A 27,381-nucleotide genomic window follows, 5' to 3' on the forward strand; every position below is an offset into this window, starting at 1 on the left:
CTTTGCATTTTAAAACTTTGCTTTACCTAGCTTCCTACCGATCACTATAATTGATCTATGTGAAGGGCGTTTTGGGAACTTAGGAACAGGAGTAGGCCATTCAGCCCATCGACTTTGCTCTGCCATTCATAGAAAAAAAACATAGAAAATAGGAGCAGGAGTAGGCCATTCGGCCCTTCGAGCCTGCTCCGCCTTTCATTATGATCATGGCTGATCATCCAACTCAGTAACCTGTTCCCGCTTTCATCCCATACCTTTTGATCCCTTTAGACCCAAGAGCTATATCTAACTCCTTCTTGAAAACATACAATGTTTTGGCCTCAGCTGCTTTCTGTGGTAGCGAATTCTACAGGCTCACCACCCTCTGGATCAAGGCAATTAGATCATGGCTGATCATCTATCTCAACACCACTTTCCCACGCTATTCCCATATCCATTGATGTCATTAGTATCTAAATATCCATCGATTTCTGTCTTGAACATGTTCAATGATTGAGCTTCCACAGCCCTCTGGGGTATAGAATTCCACAGATTCACCAACCTCTGAGTGAAGAAATTCCTCCTCATTTCCGACTTAAGTGGCCTACCCCTATGGCCGGAATTTTTCCCTCGGCGGACGAGACCCATCCACCAACTGAAAAGTCGGTGGTGAACCCGCCTCAGCTTGGCCTGGGGATCCGGACTGCATTGAGGCCGGAAGTCCCGCCTAGTGGAGCTGCCGGCGAATCAGAGGGCCGGCAGCTCTCTGTACCAGCAGCGCCACTGGGAGCAGTGGCCACTGCTGGGGCTACAACCCAGCCGAAGACGGAAGACGTCGGGGAGCGTGGAGAACAGGTAAGTTGTTTTTGGGGCCTCGCCGGGGGCAATCATTCAGGCCCAGGTGAGGCAAGGGTGGTCGATTAAGGGGACGGAGTGGCGGGGGGGGGGGCGTGTTGGGTTTTTGGGGTGGTTGGGGCATCGGGGGCAGCCCTTCGTTGGGCACAGGGTGTCTGATCAGGAGGGGCCCCCCACCCCAGGCCATTGGAAAGCCGCCTGCTTTTGTCAGGCAGCTTTTCTTGGGCCTGGGACTCCAGCCAGCCAAGGGTAAAATCCCCGTGGCGGCGGGCGGAAGCCCTTAAGTGGCCGTTACGTGGCCATTTAAGGGCCTTGATTGGCCTGGGGCAGGTGGGCTGTTTTTCACCACCGCCGCCATGCGTAAAGTGGCGGTGGAGGCAAGAGAAGATCGGGAAGGGCCCCCCGAGCCTCCCGCTCCATTTTAGGTCCCCCCCCTCCCCCGCCACCATCCCGCTTTTTGCCAGCCTATGTCCCCTGATTCCAGACCCCCCCCCCCCCCCCCCCCAGCCAGGGAAACGTCTTTCCTGCATCTACTCTGTCGAGCCAGTAAGAATTTTGTAAGTTTCACCTCTCATTCTTTGAAACTTGAGACTACAGGCACAGTTTTTTTTAAAATAGAGACAACATTCCCTGTCATTGGACAAAGACCTTGCTTCACTCGGACCATGTAGTAGTCGTTGTGCAACGGCCACCCCACGTTAAAAGAACCCACGCACAGGCATCTCCCACCACTTCAAGATAGTAGATGCTCTGGCTATGAATTTCCCGCATTCCTTAGATTCAGGAATGGTCCCATCAGATTGGAACTTGGCAAGTGTTACACCGCTTTTCAAGAAAGGAGGTAGAGAGAAAACAGGGAACTACAGTCCAATTAGCCTAACACCAGTCATTGGGAAGATGCTGGAAACTATTATTAAAGAAGTCTTAACAATGCACTTGGAAAAGCAGAGTATGATTAGAACAAGTCAGCATGGTGTTACAAAAGGGACATCCTGTTTGACAAATTTGTTAGAGTTTTTTGAGAATGTAACTAGTGGGGTAGATAAAGGGGAACCAGTAGATGTAGTATACCTGGATTTTAAAAAAGCATTTGATAAGGTGCCACATAAAAGATTAATAGGCAAGATAAGGGCTCGTGGTGTTGGGGGTAATATATTAGCATGGATAGAGGATTGGTTAACAGACAGGAAACAGAGTGAGCTTAAATGGGGCATTTTCAAGTTGACAGGCAGTGAATAGTGGGGTGCAGCAAGGATCAGTGCTGGGGCCTCAGCTATTTACACTCTATATTAATGATTTGGATGAAGAGACAGAGAGTAATGTATCTAAGTTTGCTAATGATACAAAGCTCGGTGGAAAGGTAAACTGCGGGGAGGATGTGGAGAGGCAGCAAAGAGATATAGACAGGTTAAGTGAGTGGGCAACAAGATGGCAAATGGAGTATAATGTAGGGAAGTGTGAAGTTGTTCACTTTAGTCGTAAAAATAGAAAAGCAGAATATTTTTTAAAAGGTGTGAAACTGGTAAAGTGTTGATGTTGTCATGCAGGCCCCCACCCGCCAAGAGTGAGGCACATTAATTTCGCCACATGGACATTAAATTTCAAATTGTTGCTGGGAAGAAGAGAGAAGGTCTGTGACAAGGAGTTGCCAGAGCCCTGACTGGAAAGACATTTTTGCATATTAAACGACGGTGTTTGGAAGGACAAAGCAGCCATTCCCTGACATTCAACCCACAATGGACTTTTGATCACCAGAAGGTGGGGGAGCTCACATTCCAGGTTGACTGCTAAGATGGCCGAATACACGAACGGACATGGTCAAACCAGCTAGTCGCATGACTGACCTGCTGGGCAACCTGAGTTTTTTGGATTTGTACAAACAGTTTGGGCAGAAAGCTGTTTGCTCCTGGACTGAAAAGACCTCTCCTCGCTGACTCACCGCACACTCTCCTGTCAGCTCCCATCTCTTTCTTACGGAACTCCAAAACCCACTGAAGACACATGAACCCCAAGAGAGAAAAGTCTCCTACAGTGAACAAGATTTAAGAAGAATACTGGGCCCCAACGAAAAGCAAGACCATACCTTCAATCAAGGACTCTACAGTGAGCTCAAAGCACAGTAACAATAAACCCTCTTCAGAGATTGCCTCAAACTTTTACACTTTATTTTTCTTCTCTTTCTTTCCCTATCTGCATGTGTGTATCGCATATTCATGCTAGCGTGGGCACGGCGTGTATCTGTTAGAGTTAGAGTTTAAGTTTAATAAATTTCAACTTTTCTTCTTTAAACCTAAGAAAGCCTGTTTGTGCTGGTTTCTTTACCTTATAATTGGAAAGTGGCGAACAAGGATTCACCAAGGGGGAGCTAAAAACATAGTGTGTTTAAAATTAAATCCTGTTCCAGTAAGACCAGGTAAAGGCTGAAAAGGATCCCTAGACCTCTTTCTTATCTGGTCATAACAATGTTCAGAGAGATTTGGGGGTACTTGTACAAGGAACGCACAAAGTTAACATGCAGGTGCAGCAGGCTATTAGGAAGGCAAATGGCATATTGGCCTTTATTGCAGGGGGATTGGAGTACAGGAATAAAGAAGTCTTACTAAAATTGTACAGGGCTTAGGTGAGACCACACCTGGGATACTGTGTGCCGTTTTGGTCTTCACATTGAAGAAAGGATATACTTGCACTGGAGGTTGTGCGGTGAAGATTTACTAAATTGGTCCCTGGGAGTTGTCCTATGATGAGAGGCTGAGTAAATTGGGCTGATATTCTCTGGAGTTTAGAAGAATGAGAGGTGATCTAATTGAGACATACAAGATTCTGAAAGGGCTGGATAGGGTAGAAGCTGAGAGATTGTTCCCACTGGTCAGGGAATCTAGGACCCGGTGACACAGTCTCCGGATAAAGGATCAATCATTCAGGACTGAGATGAGGAGAAATTACTTCACTCAAAGGGTTGTGAATCTTTGGAATTCTCTACCCCAGAGAGTAGTGGATGCTCCATCGTTGAATACATTTAAGGCTGGGATAGGTAGATTTTTGGTCTCGCAGGGAATGAAGGGATATGGGGAGTGGGCAGGAAAGTGGAATTGAAGCCCAAGATCGGCCATGATCGTATTGAATGGTGGAGCAGGCTCGATGGGACATATGGTCTACTTCTGCTCCTACTTCATGTGTTCTTCTATGCTCAAAATGAACTTTGGGACCTGGAATATCAGGATTGGACAATTTAGTCACCTAAGGATCCACGACCCTGGAGTGGAAGAAAGTCATCCTCGTTCCTGAGGGACTGCCTAAGAAGAAGAAGAGTTATACCCACAGAAGCAACATTAGGTACATGAATGAGATACTGAAATTCAAAAGGAATGTCCTGGGTAAACTAAGTGCTATAATGATGTGAAAATCAAGTGTTTTCTGCAGTGTCTGATTTATATATTTATTCATTCATGGGATGTAGGCGTCGCTGGCTGTGCCACCATTTATTGCCCATCCCTAATTGCCCTTGAGAAGGTGGTGGTGAGCTGCCTTCTTGAACACAATTGAATGGCTTGCTAGGCCCTTAGAGGGCAGTTAAGAGACAACCACATTGCTGTGGGTCTGGAGTCCCATGTAGGCCAGACCAGGTAAGGATGGCAGATTTCCTTCCCTAAAGGACATTAATGAACCAGATGGGTTTTAATGACAATCTGGTAGTTTTACGCTCACTATTTCTGACACTAACCTATTCTAAATTCTAGATTTATTTAATTAACTGAATTCAAATGTCCGAGCTGCCTTGGTGGGATTTGAACTCATGGATTATTAAGTCCAGGCCACTGTGTTAAACAATGTGGTGCATGAAGTTGCTGAAATCTCCCGAGACCCATTATACGAGCACGTGTGAGTGCAGCAAAATCACAAAATTTAATATAATTGGCCATTGCCTTGGTTTATTCCATGAATAATATGAATAAATGTCCTTTCTTTGTTGTATTTCTTTAATTCACCATTTGGAATTCAGCCATTCTTGCAGCTCCTACATGAAAGAAAAGATGTGCATGTTTTGAAAGCAGCGAATGTTTTAAATACTCAGAAGGTTTTTGAAAACATGCTTTGATATCAATATGGGGCAGACGATCTTACCTTTATTTGCTTTTAACTATTATGCTTGAGAAGATATGCTCAAAACTAGTCCCCGCTCAAGTTTAAAGACAAAGTGCTGGAAACACCCTGCAGGTCAGGCAGCATCTGTGGAGAGAGGAACAGAGTTAACGGGCTGAATTTTATAAGTCCGGCGAAAAAAAATGGCAGCCCACCTGTGCGGGTCGTGCGCTAAACAGACACCGCGATTCCAAGCGCGACGGCTCATTTAAGCAGCTGAGTCGGGCCGACTCCCCCGATCACGTGGAGGGGGCGGGCTCTCCGTCCCTGGCAATGGCGGCAGCTGACCCCATTTTTAAAGGGCTGTCAGCCCTACCGGGAAATTTAAATATTTAAAGACTGATTGAATGAAAAAAACAATCTCTTTTTCCCCTCGCCCACCACCCAATAACAATTAAGTTAATTATTTGCCCTTTCCCCCTCCCCAAAACACTTACCTTTACCATCTGACCTTCCCCATCCCCAAACCACCCCCCCCCAACTACACAAACTTTAGACTATAACCCTTCCCACCATCCTCTACACACATGACGTTAATTTGACCCCATTCCCCGCCCCCCCCGCACTGAGAAACTTATCACCTTCCCCCTCCCTATCAGTGTTGTGCCTCGTTTCCCCGGACAGGGATCTAAAAGTGCGGCAGAGCCAGCCGCTGGGGTGACGATTGTGGCGGGACATGAGGAGGCCACGGGAGAGTCATTAATTCAGGTATTGTAATTTATTTTAATATTTAAATTGCGTTCCTAGCACCGAGTGTCGTGGGAGGGGCGCTGCCACGAGGCATCACCGCGGCCAGCAATATCGGGCCGGGCCCTGCTGTCGTCGAGGTCCATGGCAGGCCTCATCCAGGGCCTTCTTCAGGCCCCCACGCCACGGATCCCGACGTCGAGGGCTCTATCGAATCCAGCCCAACGTTTCAGGTCAATGATCTTTCATCAGAGCTGGAAAAGTTAGAGATGTAAGAAGTTTTAAGCAAGTACAGAAGCAGGGAACGGCAGGGAGGGGGCAGTGGTATAGAAGAAAAACAGCTCTTAACTTTTTCCAGTTCTGACGAAAGATCACAGTCCTGAAACGTGAACTCCGTTTCTCTCTCTACAGATGCTGCCAGACCTGCTGAGTATTTCCAGCACTTGCGGATTTTATTTCAGATTTCCAGCATCCGCAGTATTTTGCTTTTTGCCCCATTCAGGTTTTTATGACGTGTTGAATTTAAAATACTAAGTCTTAAGTGGTAGAAAACAAACCTTTGTTTTTTTCTTCTAAAGGTGTTTACTTCATTGCAGTAATAATTAACAGTTCACAGTAATCAGTCTGTTCTACTCTGACCAACCGTTTTAGCAGACAGGCAGATTTAATTATTAAATATGTTTGCAGTCTCAGCATCTTGTTTTGGAACTGCTATCCAATAAACCTCAAATGCTAGCTTCATGCCTCCTTAATTTATTTACAATTCAGCATAATTTCAGCGCTTTAAATGATGATGTTGAGCTTTTAAATGAACCATAATGCAATCACTGCATTCTTTAATTGTGCCTCTTTGTCAGAAGGCCCCTTTTTAATATAAGGCTTATATTAATGAGCTGATTCTCGCTTATGATTCTTGTGTGCAAAAAAAAAAGCCTTGCATTCATATAGTACCTTTCACGGCCACTGGATGTCCCAAAGCGCTTTACACCCAATGAATACTTATTGAAGTGCAGTCACTGTTGTGATGTAGGAAATGTGGCAGCCAATTTGCGCACAGCAAGCTCCCACAGAGAGCAATGTAAATGTTGAACAGATTGTCTGGTTTTTGTGATGTTGATTGAGGGATAAATATTGGCCAGGACACCGGGGAGAGCTCACCTGCAAAATAGTTCCGTGGAATATTTTACATCCACCTGAGCAAGCAGATGGGGCCTCGGGTTCTCATCTGAAAAATGGCACCTCCGACAGTGCAGCACTCCCTCAGTACAGCACTGGAATGTGAGCCTTGATTTTTGGGCTCAAGCCCAGTGGTGGGACATGTACCTCAGGGGTGAGAGTGCTACTAACTGAGCCACAGTGACTGATTTATTATCAATGGACAGCCAAGAAATGTTGGGGTAAAATTTGTGTTGTCACCTCAGGGGCATAGCCTTGCTTGACAGGGGGACAGAGAGGTTAATTAACCTGATTTGTGGCTCTCTTACTATTGTGGTCATTTAAAATTTGAAATGGGCTTGTTGGTTCAGAGTCCAGTGTCCAGTTTGCCCTCTAACAGGTCAAAGCTGGACAAAGACATGATGGTCCAAGTGGCCTCTTTCTGTGCCATAACCTTTCTGTGATTGTAAAGCTCATGCCAGGGAGTTAACTCGTAACATTCAGTCCAATGTTTCATGAGGTGCATGTCATAGAACGTTCCAGAAATTGCATTTTACTAATGCCAGTGTCCGGTTTCCTCCCACAGCCAAAGACTTGCAGGTTGATAGGTAAATTGGCCATTGTAAATTGCCCCTAGTGTAGGTAGGTGGTAGGAGAATGGTGGGGATGTGGTAGAGAATATGGGGTTAATGTAGGATTAGTATAAATGTGTGGTTGTTGGTCGGCACAGACTCGGTGGGCCGAAGGGCCTGTTTCAGTGCTGTATCTCTAAATAAATAATAAATAAATAAATAACTACAAATGAAAATCGAAACACTATGCTAATGCGCATGGATTTTTTTTTATGGAACTCTGAGGTGGAAAAAGTTGGTATATGTGTTGTGGCAAAATGTCTTATTCTACACAGGAAGGGAGCACCTTTTAAACATGTCAGATTCTGAACAGATATACACAGCTCGAATATAGTTCAAAGTATGTGTTTTATCTATAACTAACTGTTTGGCTCCAGTATTAACTTGGAGCAAAGGAGAAGACATATAAAGCGGTCGGGGCAGGGGGATGGTGGGGTGGGGGGGGGGGGGGAACCAGAAAATCTCAACACTGCATCATTTGAAGAGCTACAGCTCCGATTCAGAGGAACATAGTCACGATAAATGGCTGTTGCAAGTCAGAAGGTTGTGGGCTGAAGTCCCGCTCCAGAGATCTGGGCACAATATCTAGTCTAACCCTTGAAGTGCAGTACCGAGGGAGTGCTGCACTGTCAGAGGTGCTGTCTTTTGGACGAGACGTCCCGTCTGGCCTCTCGGTAAAAGATCCCATTGCACTATTTTGAAGAAGAGGAGGGGAGCTCTCCCCAGTATCCTGACCAATATTTGTTCCTCAACCAGCATCACAAAAACAAATTATCTGGTCATTATCTGATTGCTGTTTGTGGGAGCTTGCTGTGCGCAAATTGGCTGCCACGTTTCCTACATTACAACAGTGATTACACTTTGTTGGCTGTGAGGCGTTTTGGGACGTCCTGAGGGTGTGAAAGGTGCTATATAAATGCATGTCTTTTAACAGTTCTGACAAAGGTGTATATTTCTGCCACATTAACTTGGCTGTTTTCTCCACAGATATTGAGTGTTTTCAGAACCTTACATATTGCATAGAATTACATGGAACTTACAGCACAGAAACGGGCACAATTGATCTATTCCAGTGTTTATAGTCTACGTGAGCCTCCTCCTGCCCCTATGTCATCTCACCCTATGTGCATATCCTTCCATTCCATTCTCCCTCACACATATAGTTAACATGGCCAGTTCTTTTTTTTTATCATTGTTGAATATGCATTATTGCTTTAAAGAATTAAAAATAACATTACTGCCTGTGTACAATAAAGTAGATCAGTACAAAACACTTTCTCACGTGTTTAGCCTTCAATTTCAGGTGGACGATTACCCTGATTTTCTGAGCGGCCAAGATCGTGAGTCTGCCCAACACATCCGCATCGTTTACATTACATGGACAGAGAAGAAACGTCTCAAAAGTCAAGTTAGCAGCAATAAATATTTACCTTCTGTCACCAGCAGCAGAAGGAAATTTGGTGCCCTTAGTCAGGAGGAAGGTATGTGCAATAGTCACTTGCATATAAATAGTTACTAATCTGATTGAAGAGCCATTAAACCTACTGGGTCAGCTACAATGGGAATAGCTTGGGTATTAATATTCAACAGAATGGGCCCAGCAGGACCTGATAGTATTTGCTGCAGGAATATTTGGTTGTTAAAAATACAATTTTTTTCATTTTTAATTTTCGTACTTCCATGTCTGTCTTTTTGTCTGTCTGTCTCTCCCCTGCGCCTGTGTGTCCTTCTTCCTCTTTTTCTCTCTTTCTGTATTCTCTCTCTTGCTCGGTCTGTATTTACCCTCCTTCACTTCTGTTTCCTTTTCATCTGGGATGACATTTCCCTTTTTTTCCCCTCCCTCTCTTTTTGTTTTTCTCTCTCTCTTTCTTTTGCCTTCCCTTTTACTGCATTGAGCGGATGGTGAGTGACTCAGGCAGTGTTTCTTTTACAGAGTGTTTGGAGCTCTTGCTCCACGGTGCCTCCTGAGAATTGAACTGTTTTACTTCAAAGACAGCTGGCCAGTTTGTTTAATTACATTGACTGTCCATACACAGACAGTCCATTCACTGGGCGGGGGATTGTGAAGTATTGAGAAAAGAAAGACTTGCGTTTATATAGCGCCTTTGATAACCTCAGAAAGTCCTAAAGCACTTTACAGCCAATTAAGTAATTTTGAAGTGTGGTCACTGTTATAAAGTTAGAAACATGGCAACCAAGTTTCACACAGTAAGCTCCCACAATATGATGGGCAGATAATCTATTTTTGTGATGTTGAGTGAGGGTTCAATATTAGTCAGGACCCCAGGGATACCTCCCCTACTCTTCTTTTAGATAGTAACCTGGGATCTTTTATATCCACCTGAGAGAGCAGACAGGACCTTAGTTTAACATCACATTGGAAAGACAGCACCTCCAACAGTACAGCACTCCCTCAGTACTGCACTGGGTGTGTCAGCCTAGAACTTTGCACTCAAGTCTCTGGAATTGGACTTGAACCCACAACTTTCTGACTTAGAGATGAGAGTGCTATCGACTGATCCACAGGGGAAGGGGTGGTGACAGGAGGAAATGTGAGGAGATTCCTGGTGTCCAGGCTGTTCAGAATCCTGGAATTTCAATGTTTGGGAAGAGGTGGGAAGGCTGGGGTGGGGGGGGGGGGGCGGGGGCGGTGGCAGGGAATGTTTGGGCCAAGGTTATGGATCAGTGTAACTGGTCAGGGATTTTGTTTTTATATGTGTTTGTATTTGTTATGTGTTTAATTTTATTTTAAAGGATGTATACAGTGAGCTAGGTGTATCTCGCTGTGCTGCTTATGGGAGTTTTTGTTGGATTGTGATTGGGGGAAAGCTGAAAGCGGGGAGAAGGATCTTGCGTGGTTGGTGGATACTGAAAATATAACTGAGCCAATGAGAGAGAGAAGAAAATGGACAGGCTTGCCTGTGTGATGACAGATGCAAAAATTGTTAGAGAGGTGCAAATAAATGGTTGGATCTAAATACTAGTATATGTTTTTGGGGATTGGGACACTGGCAAGGCAGCATTTATTCCTACATTACAACAGTGACTACACTTCAAAAGAACTTCATTGGCTGTAAAGTGCTATGAGACATCTTGAGGTCATGAAAGACGCTATATAAATGCAAGTCTTTTTTGTTATTGCCCATCCCTCGTTGTCCTGAGAGCGTTAAGAATCAACACATACACTCGGCCTGGAGTCTCAAGTTGCCCTGAAGGACGTCATTGAACCAGTTGGGTTTTTATTCTGGTGCCAGCACAAAGTTTATTGCATTTATTGAACTCAGCGGTGGATTTATGAACTCATGATTTCTGGATTGTTTGTCCAGCACCTGCTATGCTGTGGTTATGGGGCTGTTACAATCGTAATATAACTAGATTTGCTCAGCAGGATACAGGAAAGTATAGACAAAGTGTGTAAGTATACATGCTTTCTTAAATGTAGACTTGATGCAAATAATTGAGCATGCAATGTATTTTTCATATTGCATAGAATCAATGGCACAGAAACAGGCCATTCGGCCCATCTGCTCTATGCTGGTGTATATGTTCCACACAAGCCTCCGTTCACTCCTCTTCATCTAACTCCTATAAGCAAATTCTCCTATAACTTTCTCACTCATGTGCTTATTGAGTGCTTACTTTGGGTAGCATTAGGTGGATTGGGAGCTGCCTGTTCTAACTTTTAAAATGCATCGAATGTATTGTAACTTCAGTAAACTGCCCCTACAAAAATATAATTCTAATATCACAAAACTACATTGAGATATGAATTATGACAGACGGATAATGATCCCCTGGTCTTTCCAACCTGTCCCACACAATTGCAATACCTTGTGTAGCACAATATCTACACTTCCCCACCTCACTGGGAACCATGTGATGTCCTGGGAGAGGTGAGAAACAAAATTTTAAAAACACAGGCGGAATTGAACCGAATAAAATCTGGGCAATTGCTCTCCGACTCACCCTAGGTGATCAAAACTAGTCCAGGAGATCACTCGAACCCTGATAATTCTATACAGTACCTTTTGTAAGAGGTGATGTCTGCTCCCGTCATCAACAGATCTGGCTCCCACCTGAAGAGATTCAGCGAATCAGTGCCCAGCACATGGGCCTACAGCCTTTTCCAGAGGTCCAATATTCTCTGGGAGTGTTCTTCAGGTCCTGTGTCTCGGTATTACTGTTCCTTTGATCCCAGATCAGCCAGCAGAACATTCAGCTTCATAAGCACAATGGAATAAACCTGTGGACTCTCCCAGGAGATCATCAAAAACCCAAATGTCACCAGAAAATAGCAATGTTGACACTATGACAAGTAGTTATTGAAGTCACTTTGTGCCATGTTAAAAAATAAGATTCTGAAGGGGCTTGACAGGGTCGATACTGATTGCCTGTCCTCCTTGGCTGGAGAGTGCAGGGTGCACAGACTGAGGATAAGGGGTTGGCCATTTAACACTCAGATGAGGAGAAGTTTCTTCTGAGTGTTGTGGATCTTTGGAATTCTATATCTCAGAGGTTTGTGGATATTCAGTCGTTGAGTATATTCAAGGCTGAGATCGATAGGTTTTTGGACTTTAAGGGAATCAAGAGATACGGGGATCGGGCAGGAAAGTGGAGTTGTGGTAGATCCGCCATGATCTTATTGAATGGCGGAGCAGGCTCGATCGGTTGTGTGGCCTTCTCCTGCTCCTATTTCTTATGGTGGTATTTACAAAAGACCAAAGGAAAAGAGATGGGGCAGATCGAGGGGAAATTGTAGCAGACATTAAACTGCAGATTTCCACTTCACAGGTTCAATGTTGCTCTTGCTACACGAACAAAGTGTATTAAGTCCTCATTTACACCTGCTGGGTTACTCTTCTCACACATTATTGTGCACCTCGGACTCCCTTGAGGGTAGCACTCTTGACTTGCTCGTGCTATGAGCACTGATGCCCCCAGTCTCAGACGATGTTGCTGTTCGCAATATATGTCTGGTACAAACCTGAGTGTGCACACATTACACTGGCATACTGGCCCTTCATTTACTGGCTTGAACAGGAGTCCTGGAGTTGATTGAGGGTACTTCCATATGGATCATGAGTATTGTAATGGTCTTCACTCTTGTGTATCATTTCTGGCTCTGTTGCAGAATTATTGATAGGCATTGGTTTACTTTAATTAGTCAACAACTCCTTTATAAAAAGAGGCGTGGAGTGCAAAAATCAGGGAGTTATGATACACCTATATAAAACAATAGTTTGGCCCCAGCTGGAGTAATTGGTGGGAGTGGGGGCAGCATTTTAATTCCCAAAAAACATGGGCGGGGCATGTTGAGTCAGGTTGGAGGTTGAAGTGGTAAAAATTGGAATCCCAACCCCAATCTACCTTTTTCCAGTTTTAACAGAGGAGGGACCAGTAAGGGGCACAGGCAGCCAATCCAATCCCTGGAGGCAATTTGGCAATTTAAATATTATAATGAGGTTGCGTGCCTCATTTTTATCGGCCATTTCCAATTTAACTCTGGCTGGGTTTTCCAAGCCTTGGGAAAGCTGGCAGCTACTGGAGGGCAAGGACTGCTGGATGCAGGAGTTAACTGCCTTTCCACTTAGCTGCTGAATCTAGCGTACCTGCCTCACTAAACGCCCACGATTGGACAACACCACCACTCCTACCCCCCCCCGCCCACCTGACTATTCCGATCTTTACCCCCTCCCCCTTGAGGCCTCTGATTTTAGCCCCCCACCTGCCCCTCGCTGGCCTCCACTCCCTGACCTATTTTCCCCACCCCCACCCCAAGTCCAACCCGAGTTTGGGGTTCAGACTTATCTGTTCCTATGGCCTCTTCTCCAGCGTTTCCCACCTGACTGGACGCCAATCCTGCCAATCAGGCTGACTTCCAGGCGAGGAACCTGTCAGTGACATCAGGCACACACTGTGGAGTTCAAACTCCACACTGTGGGGAAATCCCGACTTCTGGGTTTCCCCACCCTCTCCAGGGACCCCCCCTGGCCCCCCCGTCCCCAACAATTTGGCAGATCACAAAGTTATTGTTGTATCATCTGCCTACCAGGATGGTAGAAGGTGACTTAGATTGACCTTGCTCTTGTTTTTCATCTAGCAATTCCTATGTTGTTAATTTATTTAATGTTTTATCACCTTCTGAGGATGTTCCAAAGTATTTTACTTTTCAAATTGTGCTCACTACAGTTATTCAGGCATCTCTTTTCACAGCCTTGTTGCTAAATCTCCGTATCCTCAGGCATACCTCTGCCATTTCCAAGTAGAATGAACTTGCATTTATATAGCACCTCTCACAACATCCCAAAGCACTTTACAACCAATGAAGTACCTTCGAAGTGTAGTCATTGCTGTAATGTAGGAAACACATCAACCAACTTGTGCACAGCAAGCTCCCACAGACAGCAGCGTGATGATGACCAGGTAATCCATTTTTTTGTCATGTTGAATGAGGATTAAATATTGGCCAGAACACTGGGGATAACTCCCCGTTCTTGAAAATAGTGCCAAGGGATCTTTTATACCCACCTGAGAGGGGAGTTGGGCCCTTGGTTTAACCCCTCATCTGAAAGAGCAGTGCAGCACTCCCTCAATACTGCACTGAAGTACCAGCCTAGATTATGTGTTCAAGTCTGCAGAGTGGGGCTTGAATCCATAATCGTCTAAATCAGAATCGGGAGTGCTACTCACTGAGCCCAGGCTGACCTTCTACTCTACCACCTGTAGTACTAGTAGAATTGAATGTGATACCAATAGTGGCCAAATGAGCTGAATGGCCTCCTTCTGTGTTGTACTGTTCTATGATTGTGTGGAAGCAAAAATTATATCCCTCCTCATAACTATAGTTTATCATCCTTGGTGCCATCCCAGAGAATCTACTCTGAATGCTCTCTATAGCTTTCATGCTCATTCTATAATGTGGCACCCAAAACTGCACACAGTAATCTAACTGTTCTTAATAATGTTTTATACAAAATAATCTTCTTTACTCTTGTACACTGTTCTTCTGTTATCTGCCTGCACTTGCACTGTTGTGGAATGATGCATTTGAAATCCTGGGTCTCTGTTCATCCACACTCTTTAGTATTTTTCTATAAATGTTCTCATTCCTTGTGTTTTCTCTCACAACATGTTATCTCAGACTTTTCCATATTAAACCACATCTTCTGCCTGTCTTTCTGAAGTCTGTTACAGGAATGTTGGCAAACAGTGAAGATTGTGTCATGAGCAAATTTTGGTACTGTGTTCCTTTGCCCAGTCAAAATCATCATTCTATTTATAACAAGAATAAAGGACTGACGCTCCTTTTCTTTTTCACCTTTTCACATTTCTTTTCTCTGTTCCTCACTGTCTGTCTTGCGTTCTGTTTAGTGTGCTTGCCAGTGAGGTCTCACTTTCTCTTATGCACGCGCTGTTTTGCTTACAGCTTCCTCTCCCATGCTCAATCTTTATCTCCCCTGCCACCTGTTATCACCTTGCAAGCGCCCGCACGCTCTGTCACTCTTTGTTACTCATGCTTTTTTATGTGCTCACTCTGCCATGCTCTTTCTCTTTTGTTATAGTTTTTCTCTCGCTCGCAAACTCGCACACACTCCCTCTTTCATTCATGTATATTCTCACTTTCGTGCACATGTGCTCTCTTACATCAGTGTGCGATCCCTCTCTCTGTCTCTCTGTCTCCCATATATCCTCTCTCATGCACGTATTAAACTCCAGAAAGCTTCTTATGGAAGGATAATGCTGGAGCCTATCTTTACTCAGTTTCACATTTATTGTGCAGAGTAAAAGGATTACAAACTTGTAGCTCCTCACGTAAAACCCTCCACCAGTCTCAGTGAGTGTCTGCTTATAAGTGCTCAAGTAAGACCCCAGTTAACGCCCTTAACCTGCATACAATCAAACAATTGATACACAATTAACGGCATGCGCTCTTGAGCCCACTTGTTCCTGCGTGCGAGGTCTGGGAAACCTGACTGGCCAGGGTTAAACCTGAAAGATATGTTAAATATGAGGCACGCTCACTCTTTATAATAGTTAAATGGACAATCCGCCTTCTGGAGCAAGTTGGTTGTCTGCTTACCCCCATTCCGCACTGCATTGATAGCTGTGGTGAGTGGGTTGAAGCCAGGTTTGAGGCTTCAAAAATTTTAACATCTCACCTGATCCCAACCCACCTATTTTTTGGGGGGTTAAAATTACTGCCATTGTGTCTGTGCTGGCTCTTTGAAAGAGCTATCCAATTAGTCTCAGATCCCTGCTCTTCCCTTTGGCCTGGCACAAAACTGGATGCTAGGATTTGATAAATATTTCCTATTTGAATACCAGTAATATTTTTGTAATTTCACACTTCTGTGCTTACAAATGAAACACAGTTTTACACAATTGAAATTCTTGAGCTGTATTTATATTGTTAGAGTTTTGTTTTTGTATTGAACGCTTAGAATTCTGTGTGTTTTTAAAAACTGAGGAAAGGATTTTTCTCTGTGGACATTGATTGCAAAAACTTGGTGGGTTTGAACTGAGTGAAATACACAGACTGCAAAGCACCTGTTTCCAAACAACTCAGGGGAATGACATGTCAAGAGTTATGATTGTCATGTGACTTGATTGTTGAAGTTAGTTTCACTTTTGGATTCTGAAAGGACCAGTGAGCGGGACAAGGAGCAGGCAGTTGAAATCTGGCTGTGACCTGCCTGGAGACCAGAGAAAAGACCTCTCACTGTAAAGGAAGACTTGCCTCTCTTGAAAAGAAATCCTGCATTTGAAATGTGGTTGTGATCTACCTGGAGAGAGAAAAAAGACCCAGGAAAAAAAAAGTTACTTCTCTCTGTTGAGGAAGACTGCTTTTCAGAGAAGAAACCCCTGTATGTCAGAGGTAGCAGATTCCTGTTGCCTCCAGTCTTTGAAGAATCCCTGCCTCAAGAGTGATTCCTGTTGCCTTTTTAGTTTTGGGAAACCCTGGAACCTGCAGAAAGCTTCTACTGCTGTGTTGTTGCTGTGAGTCCTGAGCAGACTGGTTGCTGCACCTCTGCTGAAAGACCTGTGTGCCGCCTGCTCCAGACAAATTGCCTTGAATGCCTACTCATCACAAACTGTTCATCAGCCTCGCCTGGAGAGACTTCGAGTGGCATCCGACTATTCGACTGTGGATCACCTCACCATACCGAAAACAGCCTACCGGAACATGATAAACTCAATCATTTATTTTTCCCTTTTTATTCCTAAGAAACTGCTGTAAACCAAAAAAATCCTTTTTTCCCTGGTTAACTGTTTTTTGAATGCATGTATGTGTGCATGAGGGCTAGGAAGAATAAGGAGTTTTAAAAAATCTTTTCGTACATATAGATTTATCTCGTTAGTTGTTAAGACTTATTATTTCTTTTCTAATAAATAGTTAACATTGTTTAAAGAAACCTGGTTTGGTGTGCTTTATTCTGGGGAACAAATAGAGTGTCTAATTTGGCTTTTCTTCGGTAAGTGGGAAATTTTCTTGATATGCTGTGACCTGTGGAGTAGTGGGACTGAATTAACAGTGCATTACTCTCGCCTTGGTTGTAACAATATATTTAGAATAAATAAATTCTGGCTTTGTGTATTTGATCACAACAGCAAAATAAAATATGAAAGCATTAAAAAAAATGTGTCGGACTTTAGTAATCTCTTGCCACCATTAAACCAATAAAATGTCACAGTTTATCAGCTACTTTCTCATTGTCAGCGGCTTTTAAAGAAGATGGTTTATTGGAGGGGATTTCCAACAGCCCTGTGCGAGGGTAGATCCCCTTTCTTCCTTTTAAGATGTTCCTTAAAACCCACCTCCTCACCTGTCCTAATATCTCTTTGTGTGACTTGGTGTCAAATTTCATTTGGTAACACTCCTGTGAGGCACCTTGGGACATTAAAGGTGCCATATAAATGCAAGTTGCTATTGTTGTGGGTTCTCATGGAGGCGCCCAATTGAGGAAAGACCAATGCAAACAGTAAGTTCGTACTTTCCTTATTGTACGTCGTTTTCGATCCCTGAGACTTCATTTTGCACTATTATTATACTTGGGGTTCAAGCCATACACCTTTTCAATTTTTTCTCTTTCTCGCCTTTTTAGTCTAGATTATTTTAGCTCTTAGTGCGCACTCTTAATCCAGCAACCAAATCCTCTAAGAATAGTAATATATTTTTACCTTATTTTTATTTCTAACAAAGACAGCATGGGAATGTAGACAGAATTGGTTTAAATCATGTTCTTGACAAGCCTGGTCCTTTCCCCTCAGTGATGAATTTCAGGACTAATGTCAGTGTACGGTTCTGATAGGCACAAATAGATAAATACGCTAGGTGGACACTATTGGGCTTGTGTTGTTAAGACTGAAACACACATGCTTTTAAAACACAGGATTTTCATGACAACTGGGGGGGCGGTAGGGGGTGGGGGTAGTCTACGAGAAGGAAATTGCTGCAAAAAGCGGTAGGTTGCTTTAGAGCATGCACCAAAGCCTGTTTACAATAAAGTTGTGGCTCGGGGAAAGTAATGATAGGAGCTATGTGTATTCATCCCTGTCTGCCAATCAGTTCGAACAACCGGGTGATCAGGAAGCTTCAGATTGTGTTGTATCCAGTAGGAAGCTGACCATAAAGAAATTGGTATCAGAGGAGATGTCATGTTTTTGCTTAATTGAAAAGACCTTTTGCTACCTTTAGGACCCAGTAGCTTGAACAGACTTGAAGTCATATGGTTTCTCATTAAACCCTCTGCATTTTTAAAAATTATTTCATGGGATGAGGGTGCCATTGGCAAAGCCAGCATTTGTTGTCTTTGACAACTGAGAGGCTTGCAAGGTCATTTCAGAGGACAGTGACAAGTCAACCACATTGCTGTGGGTCTGGAGTCACATGTAGGCCAGACCAGGTAAGGATGGCAGATTTCCTTCCCTAAAGGGCAATAGTGAACCAGATTGTTTTTTATGACAATTGATAGTTTCATGGCGCCATTACTTAGACGAGCTTTCAATTCCAGATTTTTTATTAACTAACTGAATTTAGAATTAACTGGATGTCATGGTATGATTTGAATCCATCTCCTTGGATGACTAGCCCAGTGACATTACCACTATGCCACTGTATTAGATGTGAGGCTAACAGGTGGTGAAATGAATGCTTCATCAATAAATGAAGTGAATTATTAGACATATTACTGCCTCTAGCTTTTCAAATCTGTTAAAAGGGTAAAAGATTAATACAACAGTTTCAAATTCATTTATCTTTGAGATCCAGATAAGCTGTCAGTAATACCTGAGTGATCGAACTGCACTGTAATTGCGTTTAAACTGGCTTATCCCTCTAAGATCCTCACCTCCACCGAACCCACAGCAGACCTCGCTGAGGTTTAAAATAACAAAAGGTGCTGTAATATTTGCATATTTATAGGAAGGTTTTTTAAAAATCTAGCTCCTTAGATAAAGTAAGGAAAAGATCACAAATCCTGAACTAAACTAATCTTAATCTCTCATGCAGGAGCAAAATACTCCAGATTCTGGAAATCTGAAATAAAAACAGAAAATGCTGGAAATACTCTGCAGGTCTGGCAGCATCTGTGGAGAGAGAAGCAGAGTTAACGTTTCAGTTAGACTCAGAGTTTGGTGACCTTTCGTCAGAACTGGGAATTCTTAGAGATGTAACAGTGTTTAAGCCAGGGAAGGAAAGGAGGAGGGGAGGAAAGAACAAACAGGAAGGTTTGAGGTGGGGTGGAAGGCAAGAGAGAAGAGGGATGATCGTACAAGGCTAAGGGAGATGGTAATGGGACAATTAAAGAAACAAAAGATGTGTGTGGAAGAGGTGTGAATGAGAAAAACAGAATCATTACCAGCAGCTGCTGTCCAGAAACAAAAAACACATGCAGAAATATAAAAGAAAAAAAAGGGGGCAGAGCTTATGATCAAAAATTGTTGAACTCAACAATGAGTCCAGAAGGCTGTAAAGTGCCTAATCGAAAGTTGAGGTGCTGTTCCTCGAGCTTACGTTGAGCTTCATTGCAACACTGCAGGAGGTCGAGGATAGAGAGGTCAGAGAGCGAGCAAGATGGAGAATTAAAATGACAGATGAGTGGAAACATTTGCAGACTGAATATTTGGTCTTCCCAATGTAGAGGAGACGACATCGTGAGCAGCAAATGCAGTAAACTAAATTGAAAGAAACACCGGTAAATCGCTGTTTCACCTGGAAGGAGTGTTCGGGGCCTTGACTGTTGCATGTCCTGTATTTGCATGCGAAGGTACTGTGGGAAGGGGAGGGAGTGTTGGGGTGTTGAGGAGTGGACAGACTGAATGGTCCCTTTGGAGTGCTGGAAAGGGAGGGGAAGATGTGTTCGGTGGTGGCATCACGCTGGGGGTGGCAGAAATGGCAGAGGATGATCTGTTGAATGCGGAGCTGGTGGGCTGGAAGGTGAGGACAAGGGATCCCTATTGTGGTTTTGGGAGGGAGGGAGGGGAAGGGGTGAGAGCGGAAGTACAGGAAATGGAACGGACGCAGTCGGGGGCCCTGTCAATCACAGCGGGGGTAATTGTCAGCTGAGGAAAATGGTATGAAAGGTTGCAGTGTTAGAAAATATGAGATGGAGACAAAGAAACAGAGAATGCAATAGAGTGTTTACAGGACATGGATTGTGAGAAAGTGTAAGTCAAGGTAACTGGGAGTCTGTGGGCTTATAGTGGATATTATTCAATAACCTATCCCCAAAAATGGTGACAGAGGCCGAGGAAGGGAAGAGAACAGGTGAGAGAAGGGTGGAAATTGGAAGCTAATTCAATGAAATTTTCCAGTTCAGGACAAGAGCAGGAAGTGGCACCGATACAGTCAGTACTGGAGAAAGAGGCGAGGGAGGGAACCTAAATAGGAGCGGAACAAAGAATGTTCCTCATATACCACAAAAAGGCAGGCTTAACCAGCACACATACAGTTTCCCATAGAAACACCTTTTATTTGGAGTAAGTGAGTGGAGTTAGGAGAAGTTTTTCAATGTGAGAACAGGTTCAGCCAGGCAGAGGAGGGTGGTGGTGGATGGGAATAGTTGAGCTTTTGTTCAAGAAGGAAGCGGAGAGCTCTCAGACTGTCCTGATGGGAGATGGAGATGTAGAGGGATTGGATGTTCACAGTGAAAAGGAGATGGTTAGGGCTAGGAAACTGAGAACTGCCATAGTGTTAAATCTTAACCTCTCTCTTCTGAAGTTTCAAAACTAACTCTTATGAGATTCCCCAACTCACTTTCTCCTCGGGTTTTTCCAAATTCCTTTTAATTTCAACAAAGCTTTCTCTCTCCTATCCTGGAAAAGTGCACTGAGTCATGTAGATTTTGAATATCAAGTCACTTAGAATTAAGGCAAAGCTGTCAAGTCTACATCGAGCCAATCATAATATCTGCATATAGTTGAAATTGTGGTTTCTGCCTCAAGCCAGTAGCTAGGGGGACATATAATGAGCTTTGCAACATTGTATCAGGGTAGACTTTAGCTGTGCGAAGAGAGCCAATGCCTGAATTTTAAACAATATTAGACAAAAGTCATTGGCCCAGATATTGTGATATATATAATGGTGAGACTATCAGTACTCATTGTTATTAAGGAGTAAATCTGACAGCAACTTCCATTGTCCGCTCTTGCGCAGTTAATTGGAGAAATCGGGAATTTGCTGCTTGGGTTGCTCTGGTTCTCCACATGCTTCACTCTAACAGTATCCCACTGAGAGACTCAGCATTTGATTACATGTAACGGTATGAAGTTGCTCTACTCACCCATTTGATATCCCCAAACATGTCACAAAATGTTGGGGTTTGTCCACTCAGGTGTGAGTGAATTTTTAATGGCATGATAAGTCTTAATTACTACCGAACAACCTCTCTGGCACTGAAAATTTACTTTTACAAGTGTAGAGTCTCATTCCTTCAGCTTTTAACTATTGTTGGGGTTTAAGTTTTTTTTACTATTTCTTTCATCTCTCTCTTAATCCCATCTTTCTTTCCCTCTCTTTATTTTGCTTTCTGCACATGATTTTACATTGAATTAAATATTCTAACTTACACTTTCTGGTTTAAACTCTGCGTGCCTCAGTAAGGATTCTTCAGTCTGGTTGGTTAAGGAGAAACACCATTGCTTGCCCTGTTCACACTGGTCACAGATCCCCTGTAGAGGGTGGTGTGCTGCTGGATTTCTATTCACTGCAAGTTACAGTGTAAAAGCCTACAGACAGTCTGTGGACAAGTGTAAATAAGAATGTAAGAAATAGGAGCAGGAGTAGGCCCCTAAAGCCTGCTACGCCATTCTATAATTGTCATGGTTGATCTGATCGTGGCCTAACTATACTTTCCTGCCTGCCCCCATAACCCTTGACTCCCTTGTAGATCAACAATCTGTCTAGTACGTTATGAATGACTGCCACCATTCATTGCTGACCAAGCCATTATATTTGCAACAAACACCTAATCTAAGCTGATATTGCAGTGAAGTATCAAAGGATTGTTGTGGGTGCCATCCTTTGGATGAGACATTAAATTGGAGTGTCAGTTTAGAATTTGTGATCAAGTCTCTGGAGTGGGATTTGAACCCACAATCTTCTAACTCAGAGGCGTGAGTGCTACCAATTGAGCCACAGCTGAAACGTCAAAGCTGTATTGTTCGCCTAAATTTTTAATTTTTGCAGGTAATCTTGCTAATAGTGGTGACTATCAATGTTGAAATATCGGTGTTCTTAAGCTTGCAAATGAGCCGATGGCTGTGTACTTTAAAGACTAACAGCGAGTGTGCCCATTAAGTTTCTCAGCTTGCCTTTTATTTGTTTTGTTTTCTTGATGTTTATACAACACTGATGAAGTAGCATTAATAATCTCTTTTTAGAAGAATATTGATGAATGTGGGGTGGTTTGGATTGGTGCCAAATTGAGCTGTTTTTCCTTTTGTTGCTGTGGACCTGCACTCACTAGGAACACTTGCGAAATTAGAGAAGGTTTCTATCTAGTCAGTTTGAGTTGGATTTTTAAGCCAGGTCCCAGAAAGGGAACTGAACAATAAGACGAAGGAAAGGTATTTCCTGGGATGGGATGACATTACGTGTGGGAGCTGTTTGTGCCCTTGCTGTGCTCGCAGGTGCTGTACGAAGGCCCTGGCTATAGGTCACCCTGTTTCTTCTAGGTTGCAGGAGGTCAGTAGTCCAGGGTGGCTGTGCAAGGGGAGAAGTGGAGAAACCAGACTCTATGCTGTCATAAATCCTTCTGTCTCTACCTTAAAAAGAAAATCAAAAAGCATACATGTCAAGTGCTTTCTAAACCTGCTTGCACAGGATGGGAAGTTTTGAAACATATAGGTTAGTATATGTTAGTAAAGCATATGGGATCTTGGGCTTCATCGATAGAGGCATAGAGTACAAAAGCAGGGAAGTTATGCTGAACCTTTATAAAGCTCTGGTTCGGCCCCAACTGGAGTATTGCATCCAGTTCTGGTCACCACACTTCAGGAAGGATGTGAGAGTCCTTGAGAGGGTTCAGAGGAGATTTACAGAATGGTTCCAGGGATGAGGGATTTTAGTTACAAGGTTGGGTTGGAAAAGCTGGGGTTGTTCTCAGAACAAAGGAGATTGAGGGGAGATGGTACAGGGACTTGGGGACATAGATTGGAAGTTTTGGGCAAGAGATACAGGGGGAATATGAGGAAGAACCTTTTTGCACAGCGGGTGGTAATGACCTGGAACTCACTGCCCACGAGGGTGGTGGAAGGTGAGACAATCAATGATTTCAAAAGGAAATTGGATGACCACTTGAAGAAAATAAACTTGCAGGGCTATGGGGATCAAGGGTGGTGGGGGGAGTGGGACTGACTGGATAGCTCTGTGGAGAGCCAGCAAGGACCCGATGGGACGAATGGCCTCCTTCTGTACCATAAATGACTCTCTGACTCTCTACATATTGTTTGATTTAAGTAGTAAATATTTTTTTACAAATGTTTCCTTTTCTAATAATCAAAAACAAAATTATTTTTAGTTATGGGTAGTAGCAACCTCCAGGAGGGCATCAACACACCAGATACACCGAACACAAAGCAATACAGACCTCTGAGTGAATTCTCTCTCAGGTAGGACATATTACATTATCGAATCATATTTATAATGTGGTTTATAAAACTAATTAAACATATAGATTGCTTTGGAACTTCTTGAATAATATTCCCTCAGGATGCCTTTTCATTCAGTACAATATTCTTGTACAAATGTTCCTGAAGTTTACATCTGTCATTATAAAAGTTTTACAGAGGAGCTGCACCCTTACAGCAAGGATCTGGAGTAGTTCTGGAATGTCTGGACAATTCATAAGAACACAAGAATAAAAGAAGTAGGAGCTGGAGTTGGCCATTTGGCCCTTTGAGCCTGCTCTACTATTCAAGATGATTATAGCTGAACTGTTGGATCATTTTCCTGCTCTATCCCCATATTCCTTAATTCCCTTAGTACCCAAAAATCTATCAACCTCTATCTTGAATATACTCAGCGACTGAGCATCCACAGCTCTCTGGGGTAGAGAATGCCAAAGATTCACAACCCTCTGAGTGAAGAAACATCTCCTCATCTCAGTCCTAAATGACCGACCCTTTATCCTGAGACTGTGTCCTCTACAGTCAAGGGGGAAACAGTCTCTCAGTATCTATTTCATCATCCCTTCAAAGTTTTATCATACTAAAAGCAATGTGAGAGCCATGACACACTCTTCCAAAAGCACCAAGAAATGTTATCATCATGGCGGATAAAATGTGTGGCATCTAATTATTCATCTTAAACACACACTGTCCTTTCACCTTCAAGAGCTAAGTTTGAGTCCAGTCCATATTGCAGCGCTGCAAGATCCTTCTCCATATTTACAAGGGTCGCCTGTAAACTAAATTCCTAATGGATTGGGGGCCAAACCTGGTACCAACAGTCTCGTTTCAGAGAGATTATAAGGGTGGCTCAAATGGAAACTGTTTCATTCATGGAATAGGCAGTGCAGTTCTGAGACTGGGTGAACTATTAGAATAGCACCGAGGGAGTGTTACTCTGCAGGGGGCTGTGCTTCATATGATCTGGGGGAGTACTGGGTACCTGAGGTGGAAAATTGTTCCATTCCAAAATGCCAAAATCCCTTCCTCTTGATGAATATAAAAACTCACCAAAAAAGTTAATACGTAGCAGAAAGACCAAATCCATAGCTAACATTGTAGTGCCAAATGATACCTTGACTCTAAGGAATAAATTACGAGGAGAGAGTACACAAGCTAGCTTTGTATTTCCCGGAATTTAGAAGATTAAGGGGTGATTTGAGTGAAATTTTTAAGGTATTAAGGGGAGCTGATGGGGTCAATAGAGAGAAACAATTTCCACTGGTTGGGGAGTCCAGGACTAGGGGACACGCCCTAAACATTAGAGTCAGATCGTTCAGGAGATCACTTCTACACACAAAGGGTGGTAGAAGTTTGGAACTCTTACCAACCAGAGTTGATGCTTGATCAGTTGTTAATTTTAAATCTGAGACTGATAACTTTTTATAAACCAAATGTATGAAGGAATATGGGGAAAGGGTATATGGAGTTAGGTCGCAGATCAGCCATGATCTCAATGAATGGCAGTAAAGGCTCGAGGGGCTGAATGGCCTCCTCCTGTGGAAAGTCGGCAGAAGAGCAGAGAAAAACCGCAAACCATTATCTTATATTAATGACCTCTAGTTCTGGTCTTCTGCCCCCCAACAAGCAGAAACATCATCTCTCTCTACCCTATCAAACCCTTTCAGAATCTTAAAGACCTTTATCAGGTCACCCCTCAGCCTTCTCTTTTCAATCTTTCCTGATGAGTATAACCTCTAAGTTCTGTTGTGAGCCTCGTAAATCACTTTCTGCACTGTCTCCAGTGCCTCCATTTCCTTTTTGTTTCTGTGCATTCGTTCTGTGGCCCAGAGTTCATGCTGATTGAAAGAGGCACAGATTTTCAGGGGACAGTCTTCCCTGCAGAGAGTCACAGTCCCGCTACTCCGCCCCTTACCCTGGCCAGATTTTACTTCAATCTGAAGAACATTTAGAAATATCTTGCTGTGCCGAACCTTAGCTGAAATCCAAAATGTGCAAACATAAAGCAAAAAAAAAATTGCTGCGTGTTCCCGGGAATAGAAAAGGTTCCAGAAAAAGTGTTGGAACTAAATTAGAAGCCTGTTTCTTTTCAAGCCAGAACTTTTGTACATTTTGTTTTGAGGCGAAGAGATCACACCATATTATATCACAGCATCTTTGTTTTGCATTTGAAGCCAATTTTAAATATATGACGATTAGTAATATATAATGGAAGTTCAGATTTCAGTTCAGAATGAAACCCATCGCTGAATAGGTTTGTACCTATTGCTGATCATCCTATGAAGATATTGTTGTTGAAATTCTTATCTCTAACAGGCAGCGTTGTCTAATGACAACCGTTACTATGGCAAAGATATCATGGCACTTATCCTTTGGCACTTCCTGCCTTGAGACCTATGAATTGTGTTTGTGTGCTGTTCTCAACCCGTAAAGCCAAGCTGCGCATGTTGAGGCTATTTTGCTCTTTCTCCTCGTCACTATGGAAACTGTTGTCTGTTGTACTAGGCTAATCCCCTCAGGAAGCCCCATTGATCTTAAAAGGAAAAAAGAATCCTTAATGTGATAACACACACATTAAGCACAAATGATCGAGAACTCTAAATATCTGTGGATGGTGAAGCTGTCACCTTGTTACAGTTTCTGATTGCTATGCAATGCGCAGTATAAAATGCTTAATTCCTAGAGTGGTCTTTCATTTTATTATATTAATTTAAAAAACTTAAGAGGTGGTACTTCGAATGTTTGCTATTTAATATTTATAATATTATGTACAATGTAACGAGCTGCCATGGTTAAAAAAATTGCTAAATATTGACATAACTAATTGTGAAGATGTTTTTATGCTGGACTATGTGCAGCAATCATTTAGTAACCATGATCTATACACCAATGAAAAGACAAGGCTGGCTCATTGCTTCTGCCTGGTTTAACCTGATTCTCTGGTTTTACTCTGAATACTGACTATTCTTTACTTTCACAATTGCTGAGACAGAGAAGGGGCCCACACAGGGAACATGGGAGAAGGGCGATGCAGGAGCTCTGAAATGGATCTTAGTTTTTTTCACTTGGTGCGCCTTAGTTTTTTTTTCTCTTCCTCTGTTTTCTTGTCTTGTTCTTTGGGTGCACCTGCCCTCTTCCCTTTTACACCATTTTAATCCTCATCCATACCTTTGTTGCCTGCAGACTTGACTTTTCCGGCGCACTCCTGGCCGGTCTCCCACATTCTACCCTCTGTCAACTTGAGGTCATTCAAAACTCTGCTGCCCATTTCCTAACTTATACCAAGTCCTGTTCCTCTTTCACCCCTGTGCTCACTGATCTGTATTGGCTCCCATTTCAGCAATGCCTCACTTTTAAAATTACCATCCTTATCTTCATATCCCTCCGTAGCCTTGCCCCTCCCTATCTCTGTAATCTCCTCCAAGATACCCATGCTCCTCCAATTCAGACCTCTTGAGTGTCCCTGATCTTTATTGCTCCGCCTTTGGTGGTCAGACTCTATGCTGTGAAATTCCCTCCCTAAACCTCTCCCGCTCTTTACCTCCTTCTCCTCCATTAAGACGCTCCTTAAAACTTATCTCTTTGACTAAGCTTTTGGTTACCTGCCATCTTTTTATGTGTCTCGGTGTCAGATGTTGTCTGATAATGTTCCTTTGAAGCACATTGGGACATTTTACTATGTTGAAGATGCTTTATTAATGTATATTGCTATTTTAGCAATTTGTTCTTTTTAAACTCTCCACTGCCTCTGGATTATCATCCATGTTCCCTGCTTTTCTATTCATCAGTTTGCGAGACATTCAAA

The 27,381-nt window shown here is 43.2% G+C and overlaps 1 protein-coding gene across 1 annotated transcript in view; it reads left to right on the forward strand.

Moving 5' to 3' along the window:
* Positions 1-27,381, forward strand: part of c18h12orf56 (chromosome 18 C12orf56 homolog) — a 92,117-nt gene that overhangs the window by 12,729 nt on the left and 52,007 nt on the right. Inside the window, exons 2-3 of the mRNA XM_068051178.1 lie at positions 8,752-8,929; positions 23,468-23,558. Coding sequence (XP_067907279.1) covers positions 8,752-8,929; positions 23,468-23,558 — 269 coding nt within the window. The remainder of the gene's footprint in view (positions 1-8,751; positions 8,930-23,467; positions 23,559-27,381) is intronic.

This window comes from Heterodontus francisci, chromosome 18 (assembly GCF_036365525.1).
Source record: "Heterodontus francisci isolate sHetFra1 chromosome 18, sHetFra1.hap1, whole genome shotgun sequence".
Classification (NCBI taxonomy): Eukaryota; Metazoa; Chordata; class Chondrichthyes; order Heterodontiformes; family Heterodontidae; genus Heterodontus; species Heterodontus francisci.